This window comes from Brachycentrus maculatus, unplaced genomic scaffold, assembly GCF_059751285.1.
Source record: "Brachycentrus maculatus isolate JH-2025_06_01 unplaced genomic scaffold, ASM5975128v1 h1tg000750l, whole genome shotgun sequence".
NCBI lineage: Eukaryota > Metazoa > Arthropoda > Insecta > Trichoptera > Brachycentridae > Brachycentrus > Brachycentrus maculatus.
In genome coordinates this window covers 251,179-262,670 of record NW_028281480.1, presented here as the reverse complement: position 1 = coordinate 262,670, position 11,492 = coordinate 251,179, and the positions used below count along the sequence as shown (strand labels likewise).

Sequence of the window (11,492 nt, the reverse complement as noted above, 5' to 3'; positions counted from 1 at the left end):
TACCTGAAGCGGAGGGCTGATCACCTTTCCTTCATGTGTAAACGATCAAGATAACACTGTGTTTATATGACGCAGTGCCCTATGCACCATTGGAGTGCGGATAGGGGTTTTGTTATTATTATTTTTTTTTTTTATGTATTTATGTTAATGTTCTGTTAAATTTCTAAATAAATAAATTGCACTCCTAAGCCCAGACGTCCATATTCTTCTTTGTCTATGTTGAGATGTCGAAAAAAGTGTAATTTATCAAGTGGTACGCGGGCCACAGAAGGTTGGGAAACGCTGATTTATGACTGTTATTTTTTTTTTCGATTTAAAATTGTTATTTTTTATATGTGTATCGACTACACAGCACCGAAACGCACGGATTTTTGTTGACAAGGGGCTGAGAAAGTTTTTAAAATTTCCTTACTGTTTGTGGCACGTGGGGCAGTCATGCTTCTGGGCATTTCCGTGCGGCAGCGTGTGCAGGCGCAGCGAGTCGGGGTGAGCGCGCACATCAGAGTGCACGCGCTGGTGGGACTTCAGCGAAGACTGAATGAGAAAGAGGCGAAAATCAATATTGAGTAAAATATTCTTCAAACCCAATAATGAAAACACACAACTTTACACTTTTCCCATAAAGGGCATTCGGTCTACTTTCATCCTAGCAAAACCATATGTGGTAGAAGTTCCAATGGTGATATAAGGAAAGGGTGCAAGGCTGAGATGAGCACTATCCAGCAAACTAAGGAAGGCGGCTTGGGATGGTTTGGGAAGGATGAGAGTAGACTGGATGCAGTCGGGATGCCATCTCTCAGTGCGGCAAGACCATGTATGGTAGATGTTCCAGTGGTGATATAAGGAAAGGGTGCAAGGCTGAGATGAGCACTATCCAGCAAACTAAGGAAGGCGGCTTGGGATGGTTTGGGAAGGATGAGAGTAGACTGGTTGCAGTCGGGATGCCATCTCTCAGTACGGCAAGACCATGTTTGGTAGATGTTCCAATGGTGATATAAGGAAAGGGTGCAAGGCTGAGATGAGCACTATCCAGCAAACTAAGGAAGGCGGCTTGGGATGGTTTGGGAAGGATGAGAGTAGACTGGATGCAGTCGGGATGCCATCTCTCAGTGCGGCAAGACCATGTATGGTAGATGTTCTAATGGTGATATAAGGAAAGGGTGCAAGGCTGAGATGAGCACTATCCAGCAAACTAAGGAAGGCGGCTTGGGATGGTTTGGGAAGGATGAGAGTAGACTGGATGCAGTCGGGATGCCATCTCTCAGTGCGGCAAGACCATGTATGGTAGATGTTCCAATGGTGATATAAGGAAAGGGTGCAAGGCTGAGATGAGCACTATCCAGCAAACTAAGGAAGGCGGCTTGGGATGGTTTGGCAAGGATGAGAGTAGACTGGATGCAGTCGGGATGCCATCTCTCAGTGCGGCAAGACCATGTATGGTAGATGTTCCAATGGTGATATAAGGAAAGGGTGCAAGGCTGAGATGAGCACTATCCAGCAAACTAAGGAAGGCGGCTTGGGATGGTTTGGGAAGGATGAGAGTAGACTGGATGCAGTCGGGATGCCATCTCTCAGTGCGGCAAGACCATGTATGGTAGATGTTCCAATGGTGATATAAGGAAAGGGTGCAAGGCTGAGATGAGCACTATCCAGCAAACTAAGGAAGGCGGCTTGGGATGGTTTGGGAAGGATGAGAGTAGACTGGATGCAGTCGGGATGCCATCTCTCAGTGCGGCAAGACCATGTATGGTAGATGTTCTAATGGTGATATAAGGAAAGGGTGCAAGGCTGAGATGAGCACTATCCAGCAAACTAAGGAAGGCGGCTTGGGATGGTTTGGGAAGGATGAGAGTAGACTGGATGCAGTCGGGATGCCATCTCTCAGTGCGGCAAGACCATGTATGGTAGATGTTCCAATGGTGATATAAGGAAAGGGTGCAAGGCTGAGATGAGCACTATCCAGCAAACTAAGGAAGGCGGCTTGGGATGGTTTGGCAAGGATGAGAGTAGACTGGATGCAGTCGGGATGCCATCTCTCAGTGCGGCAAGACCATGTATGGTAGATGTTCCAATGGTGATATAAGGAAAGGGTGCAAGGCTGAGATGAGCACTATCCAGCAAACTAAGGAAGGCGGCTTGGGATGGTTTGGGAAGGATGAGAGTAGACTGGATGCAGTCGGGATGCCATCTCTCAGTGCGGCAAGACCATGTATGGTAGATGTTCCAATGGTGATATAAGGAAAGGGTGCAAGGCTGAGATGAGCACTATCCAGCAAACTAAGGAAGGCGGCTTGGGATGGTTTGGGAAGGATGAGAGTAGACTTTGGACACGTGGAACGAACAAGTGAAGAAATTACCTTGTACATGAAGGCCTTCCCGCACTCGGCGCAGTTGTACTTCCTCTCTCCCGTGTGAGTGCGCATATGCACGGCCAGGTTGGAGCGCAGGGAGAAGCGCTTGGCGCACGACGCGCACGCGAACGGGCGCTCGCCCGTGTGCGTTCGCACGTGGCCCTTCAGGTCCGACGACGTCGCAAACGCCTTGCCGCACGTCTGGAGGAGACAGACAAAGATAAAGAGCACTGCTTGCTTGCGTTACATAAGGTAAATGTAAGGTATGTTGGTGACACAGTGGCGACAACAGCATCCCACAATTGTGTATATAGTCTGGCAAGCGAATTCTAGATTAGTCGTTCCTAGAAAGCAGTCACTCACTTAGAGCTATCTTCTTCTCGGTCTTATTCCTCATTACTGAGGATTGTGAAATATAGTATAATTGGAGATTATCCAGATTTGTGAACAAGTATTTGGAAGCAATGACTCTTCTCCAGTTATCCCTTGACTGTGTTTGATGTAAGATTATGTTCGATGTAAGATTACGTTCAATGCAAGATTATATTCAAAGTAAAATTATATTTGATGTAAGTTTATGTTCGATGTGAGATTACTTTTGTTGTAAGATTATGTTTAATGCAAGATTACATTTAATGTAAGATTACATTCGATGCAAAATTACGTAAAATGTAAGATTACATTCAACATAAGATTAGGTTTGATGTAAGATTATGCTCGATGAAAGATTATGTCCGATGTAAGATCACGTTATATGTAAGAGATCATGTCCGATGTAAGATCATGTCTGATGTTAGATTACGTCTGATGAAAGATTATGTCTGTAAGATTATGTTTATGTAAAATTATGTCCGATGTAAGATTATGACCGATGCAAGATCATGTCTGATGCAATTCCTCACCTGGCAGTGGTGCGGGCGGTGGCCGGTGTGCGTGCGCTGGTGCGCGCGCAGGTTGGAGGCGCTGCAGAAGGCGCGCGGGCAGAGCGGGCAGGCGTGGCCCGCGGGCGCGTGCGCGCTGCCCTGGTGCGCGGCCAGCGCGGCGCGCGAGCGGCACGCGCGCCCGCACACCTCGCACACGCTCGCCGCACCCGCGCTGTGCCGCCACGCGTGCGCGCGCAGCGCCGCGCCCGTAGCGTACCTGCAACATGGCACGATGATTGCCAACCTTCAGCGTGGAGTACTCGGGCCGTTGTATGAGGGGAGAGAAATAGCGAGTAATAGGTATTATATTACAAAGCGGCGTGGAAGGTAAACGCAGCGTAGGAAGAAGGCGTATATCCTGGCTCGGCAACTCTGCGTATATCCTGGCTCCGCTGCAGCACTGGGGCGCTGCTCAGAGCGGCTGCAGACTGACACGATGACCGCCAACCTTCAGCGTGGAGTGTAACAATAGGAATATGACCAAGAGTACCTCTTACTGCATAGGGTGCACGCGAATGGCCGCTCTCCTGTGTGAGAGCGTGTGTGTATGCGCAGGGAGAACGCGTCGTTGGAGCGATAACCGCATGTGTCACACATGTAGTGCGTGAGGCGGCGCTTCTTCTTCTGCTTCTTCTTGAACACAAACTGGAAGTCGTCCGAGTAGTACAGCTCCTAGAAGCATTTTTTATTCTTTTATTAATTCATCTTTTATGTTTTGAATATTGAAAGCATTAACTTTGTGGATCATACTGATATATTATTTTGAGATATAAAAAGACTTAAGTCATAAATTAAACCCTGAAGAGGGCAACAGGTTGTTGCCGAAACTAGTTGGTTAATAAAAATGTGAGTGGATCAAAATACAAAGTCTTTTTATTTCTCAAAATAATACATCTTATATGTTTAACATTTAATACAAACTGTTTTTAACATTTTTTTGGCATATCAACATAGATGAAGAAGAAAGAATATAGAAGTCTGGGCACTATTTACAGGACTTAGATCCCGGGTTCGATTCCCAGGGGGTGGTCAAATAAATAAAAGAGATTTTACACTCTGATATTTATTCAATATTACCCTGGACTGGTACCTGAAGCGGAGGGCTGATCACCTCTCCTTCATGTGTTAACGATCAAGATATTTATATGATGCAGTGCCCTATGCACCACTGGGGTCCGGATAAAGTTTTGAAGAAGAAGAAGATGTATGAGGAGATAATTAAATGTGGAAGAGCCGCAGATTGTTTATTCTCTCTGCCTACCCTTGCTGATATCAAGTTATTTATTTATTTAATTATTGAACGGCTAAAGCCTTTAACATAATACATATATACAGTATCTAATATAAAAATACACTGATGAATACACTAATAGAGAAACAAAAAGTCTTAAACATAAAATAATAATAAAATAACAAATAGCAAGCACTGGTCAATAGACGTCTCCTTCACACACCATCAGCGAGCAGCGAGAGAGAGTGAAACACAACGTTTACATTTATCCATTATAACATGGAGAAGAAATGCTGAGAAAGTACACACTTCAAGGTGGATAACAATATATTAAATAAATCTATACTTTCAAAAGCATTGGCTAACATGTGAAGCCACGGAATGGGAGAGAACATGGCATAGTTTGCGTTATGTACAAATACTGGGAATACAGATTTTTGCCTAGTACCTCTTTGACGCACGCTAAGCTTCATTCGATTTCGGAGATCAGGGCTGTCCAAAAAATTGTTGAGAATTTTACATAACAGTTATCGCAATACGGATGTTCAAGGGTGTGAAGAATACTGAGGATTGCGTGGTATAAAGCATAGGGCGTTGGAGACCGCATCCACCCTGCTGTGGCTCTAGTGATCTCACCCTCATACCTTTATTTCCTTGTCTCTCTTCGGCCTTTCTTGTGATTCTTCCGGCACCAAACTACCCGATACAGGATCTTTCATTTTTTTCTCTTTCTTCGTCTTCTTAGATCTCTTCTTGTCTTGTTTCTTCACTTCCAACTGATCGGCTAACCCCGATTTTGCATCATCATCTATAAAAACAAAATATCACAATGGATAAATATCATGATGTGTGATTATTGGCTTATAAATTAATATGGAAAATCCAAGACTATCGGTAACATTCTTATTGACATCTGTAGGGAACTAAGGGAGATATGAAGGTTTAAACTTTACATATTTTAATCAAACGAAAAACGTGCGTTCGCATACGTCATCAAATTTCCGTCTTGGAACGTTTTACGACGTCATATGGTTTATTGTCTATGGTGTATAGAGCTGTAATAGTAGTAGTGTGGATTGTTTGTTTACCATTACACTACCATTTGTGTTATACTAATACGAAGGGAGAGGGGACCATAGACATCGACAAATAGAGCCGCCAATGATTTAGCAATGACACCAACATTAAAAAAACTATCGCTTCTGTGATGTCATTTATTGCCAACTTACGAAAATAACGTTTTTTCGAAGGCGAAATTTCAAAAAGAAAATGATGAATGAAAATATTGATTATATCGGGTGTTATAAACACTTCACGAGTCTAATACAATCCTTTGTAGGTTAAGTATGTTAAATTAGATATTCCTCCCGTCTGACAAAGATCCATTGGTTTTTGTTATTGGTGTAATTTTTGTACCCCTAATACCGCGGATGGTGTATAGGGCACCACGATGGTATGACGCGATGTCAATGTCTGGAGGTCCCGGGTTCCATTCCTATTGGGGGGGTCAAATAAATATTAAGTGATTTTTTCACTGTAATATTTATTCAATATTACACTGGACTGGTACCTGATCAATGTGTGTCAATGATCAAGATAACACTGCGTTCATATGATGCAGTGCCCTATGCACCATTGGGTGCGGATAAGGTTTAGAAGAAGAAGAAGATGTATGAGGAGATAATCAAATGTGGAAGAGCCGAAGATTGTTTATACTCTCTGCCTACCCCTGCGGATATCGAGATATCGCAATGTGGATGTTCAATAATAGGCAGAATGATCAAGATAACACTGCGTTTTTATGATGCAGTGTCCTATGCACCACTGGGGTGCGGATAAGGGTTTGACGATGATTATTACTTACCTGAATGTGACTTTTCTAAATTCTGTATTCAATATTACCCTGTACTGGTACCTGCAGCGGAGGGCTGATCACCTTTCCGTCATGTGTTAATGATCAAGATAACACTGCGTTCATATGATGCAGTGCCCTATGCACCACCGGGGTGCGGATAAGGGTTTGACGATGATTATTACTTACCTGAATGTGACTTTTCTAAATTCTGTATTCAATATTACCTTGTACTGGTACCTGCAGCGGAGGGCTGATCACCTTTCCGTCATGTGTTAATGATCAAGATAACACTGCGTTCATATGATGCAGTGCCCTATGCACCACCGGGGTGCGGATAAGGGTTTGATGATGATTATTACTTACCTGAATGTGACTTTTCTAAATCCTGTATTGAATTTTTCTAAATTCTGTATTCAATATTACCCTGTACTGTTACCTGCAGCGGAGGGCTGATCACCTTTCCTTCATGTGTCAATGATCAAGATAACACTGTGTTCATTTGATGCAGTGCCCTATGCACCACCGGGGTGCGGATAGGGGTTTGACGATGATTATTACTTACCTGAATGTGACTTTTCTAAATCCTGTATTGAATTTTTCTAAATCCTGTATTCAATATTACCCTGTACTGTTACCTGCAGCGGAGGGCTGATCACCTTTCCTTCATGTGTCAATGATCAAGATAACACTGCGTTCATATGATGCAGTGCCCTATGCACCACCGGGGTGCGGATAAGGGTTTGACAATGATTATTACTTACCTGAATGTGACTTTTCAAAATCCTGTATTGAATTTTTCGAAGTTTCATCAATATCATCTCTCCTTTTATCAATTTCTTTCTGGGCCAGGCTTTTTAAAGAGATGTCATCATCCTCAGACTCAAATTTTTCTTCCACATTCATACCTTTGTCATTATTCTTAAGGTCAACACTTTCAGAGGGGCCCTGAAAAAAAACATGCAAAATATTTTTTTTATTCAACCTACCCCTCCCGGTAATATCGCTCACTCCTTTCAACAACGTCATACATCAAAAAACTAGGTGTTTCAGGAGATCGTTTTTAAAGTTTAAAAATATAATAAAATGTATTAAAAATAAATATCAAGCCACTTATTGAACTATTTACTGTGCAACAGATCTTTTTAGGTAAAACCTGAAGGTTTTTTCTCCATCGGAAAAATATTTAGTATTATTTTTTGACATCTCATCAAAGATGAAGAAGAAAATGGAAGTCTGGGCACTTACGGGGCTGACGACTGCCGTAGGCTGGTTTAAGTGATCACTTTACACACATGTAATATTCACCAATTCTACCCATTATTGACAACCACACTACTCAAATTCTCGGAAGTTCTGTATATAAAATAATAATAATAATCCCTTTCCGCACCCCAATGGTGCATAGGGCACTGCTTCATATAAACGCAGTGTTATCTCGATCGATTACACATGAAGGAAAGGTGATCAGCCCTCCGCTTCAGGTACCAGTCCAGTGTAATATTGAATAAATATTAGAGTGAAAAAATCACTTATATTTATTAAACCCCCCTGGGAATTGAACCCGGGACCTCCAGAACGGTAGGCGAGCATGCTGTCCATTACACTATGGAGGCGGACAAAAATCTGTATATATATTAATAAATTTTGAAAGATTGTTCTTGAATCACTAGAACTCTACTAGAGACATCTATTGGTGAGATGAAAAGAAATAAATCAATAATATAACTTCTCAAAGAAAACAGTCACTCAAAACTAGAAACAAACATCCCAAAGATGTAAAAATAATTTTGAAATACCCAAATTCAACAGAAAACAGTACCAACAAAATTTTGTATTATTTTAAAATCAAACACAGATTTTTTGAGTCTACTATTTTATTTAAAAAAAACATAAAAAATAATATATTATTGATGTTCTTTTTGTAGATATGTATATTGTATTCTACGTGCTGGGAATATAGCAAAAAGGGTTGGTATGTGTATCATATGTACTAATGTGTAAAAGCAACTAGCCGTAACTCAAGTTGCGGCTGTTTGGCGTAACACGGCCCAAAGCATTATTATACCCGGCCTCTATCATATACAATCACAGACTTTGCTCCATCTCTTTCCTCTACCGAGATATTCATTATCCAAATAGCCGCAAAATTGTATTAATTTGATACATATTTTGTCGAAAAGCATCATTTTAAGTTAACTATAAACTTGTTTATCTCAAAACTACTGTTTTTAACTTGCGGCTATTTGCCTTTGCACATTAGTATACCTTTCTCTTAGTACAAGCGTTGACTGTAGACGTCTTCCTGGATCTTTTCCGGATGGTTCTTTGAATTTCTGGATACACGGGATTGTCAAATTTATCTAAAATGAAATACATACAATTTTGAAGTAGTTTCTAGATTTACTGGGATAATAATTGCAAATTCCTTCAGATTTTTCTGCACTCCTGACCCTGGCATACAGTCCTAGCTTCTAGCCATACATGCTATGTAGACTCTCGGGCCTACTGTCCCATATATACTGCTCTAACTATACCCCCCACATGGCTACACCATCTCATAGACCCTTGATCTTCCCAACTATACCTGCCTCAGCCGCACACCCCTTCTGACTTCTGCACTCCTGACCCTGGCATACAGTCCTAGCTTCTAGCCATACATGCTATGTAGACTCTCGGGCCTACTCTCCCATATATACTGCTCTAACTACACCCCCCACATGGCTACACCATCTCATAGACCCTTGATCTTCCCAACTATACCTGCCTCAGCCGCACACCCCTTCTGACTTCTGCACTCCTGACCCTGGCATACAGTTCTAGCTTCGAGCCATATTTATTCATTTATAATAACCCATCCAGCATTCGTCCGGAAAGTAAAAAGCAACCAGACACCCAGAATACCAGATATTCATCACACCTACATTATGCCAATCAAAAATGTTCCTACCTGTTTCGGCCTGTGATTTTTTTCTACAATTTGAGACATTTTTGTTCAGCCTTTTATCGGAGTCCCAGCAGAGCAGTTTGAATCTGTTGAACTCTTCCAATTTATTGATACAAGCTTCGCACAGCTTGCTTGGCAAAGAAACACAAGGGTTATGTTCAATCTGTAAGGGAAAAGAGAGTTACACATCCATTTTGGTACTGACATTTTTAATCGGGTTTTACGATTATTGGATGGAATTCTAATTTTATTTATATTATATATATATATATATATATATATATATATATATATATATATATATATATATATATATATATATATATATATATATATATATATATATATATATATATATATATATATATATATATATATATATATATATATATATATATATATATATATATATATATATATATATATATATATATATATATATATATATATATATATATATTATATATATATATATATATATATATATATTTTGTCCGCCTCCGTAGTGTAATGGTCAGCACGCTCGGCTACCGTTCTGGAGGTCCCGGGTTCGATTCCCAAGGGGGGTAAAATAAATATAAGTGATTTTTTCACTGTAATATTTATTCAATATTACCCTGGACCGGTACCTGAAGCGGAGGGCTGATCACCTTTCCTTCGTGTGTAAACGATCATGATAACACTGCGTTTATATGACACAGTGCCCTATGCACCATATATATATATATATATATATATATATATATATATATATATATATATATATATATATATATATATATATATATATATATATATATATATATATATATATATATATATATATATATATATATATATATATATATATATATATATATATATATATATATATATATATATATATATATATATATATATATATATATATATATATATATATATATATATATATATATATATATATATATATATATATATATATATATATATATATATATATATATATATATATTTCTCTCTCACTGCTTGCTGATAGTGTGTGAAGGAGACGTGTATTGACCAGTGCTTACTATTTGTAATTTTATTATTATTTTATGTTTAAGACTTTTTGTTTCTCTATTAGTGTATTCAATAGTGTATTTTTATATTTAATACTGTATACATGTATTTTGTTAAAGGCATCGTTCAATACATATATATATATATATATATATATATATATATATATATATATATATATATATATATATATATATATATATATATATATATATATATATATATATATATATTATATATATATATATATTGTTAGATTTAAGCAATGAAAAAATTGTATTGCACCATCTATGGGCGTCGGATGTAAGCAAGCAGAGGTGCGCAAGAGAGCGGCGCAGAGCGAAGCAGAGCAAATAAGAACATCTACGACAGTGGTCGGTCGATTAGAAAAACACTTTGTTGTGAAAAAATCTCTTTGTTGTCTTTGCATCCTTCCCTATTCCCGACAACATATATATATATATATATATATATATATATATATATATATATATATATATATATATATATATATATATATATATAGGATTTTACCTTCAATGAGATACATTCCCACATAAGATCAGCCAGGCATATGTCACTATCTTTGCAAAAAAGCGACACTTTTCCATTCCGACTGAGGCAGGCTCGACACAACTCTTCACATATCGACATCTTGCATTTGAGTCAGTAATTTCTTTAAAAAAACTATATTTAATTGCTTTATACATTCAAAGTAGGGTGAAAACAGCCATACAATAACGTAAATATCCATCGGCTCGCATCACATAATAACAACAAAAGCAATGACAAACGTCATGCTGGTCACTCACGACGAGGAAAATAGTAGATTTTGTTACATTTTCTCTGGTTTTGTAACGTTCAAGTACGAAATTTGGAAAGACGAAAGATTTCACTGCCAACCTGGCGATATGACGCGAAATCATTAGTATATAATGTTTGTATATAAGCTTCGTTCGAGTCTGGCCGGGCGGCCGTTATGAATTCATTGCACAAACTAATTTATATAATTCATTGTAAACAATAAATGACAAGCCGGGTGATCTCGTGTTGAAAATAACTATTATATATTGGAAATGTGAGTACTTCATTATTGGTAAGGCGTTTCCTCTCATTCCGCCGTTTGCCAAACAGCTGTCAAACAAAT

The 11,492-nt window shown here is 39.0% G+C and overlaps 1 protein-coding gene across 1 annotated transcript; it reads right to left on the bottom strand.

Annotated features, from left to right (window-relative positions):
- Positions 1-412: 412 nt before the first annotated feature.
- On the bottom strand, positions 413-11,135 carry LOC148300327 (uncharacterized; the record flags this gene model as incomplete). The annotated part of the gene is made up of 9 exons (XM_088274942.1): positions 10,880-11,135; positions 9,308-9,467; positions 8,626-8,720; positions 7,122-7,305; positions 5,150-5,313; positions 3,765-3,946; positions 3,254-3,491; positions 2,358-2,552; positions 413-534 (listed from the first exon to the last, which is right to left on the bottom strand). Coding segments are annotated over exons 1-9 (1,460 nt in total), but the record flags the coding sequence as incomplete, so codon positions are not given.
- Between the last annotated feature and the right edge of the window lie 357 nt (positions 11,136-11,492).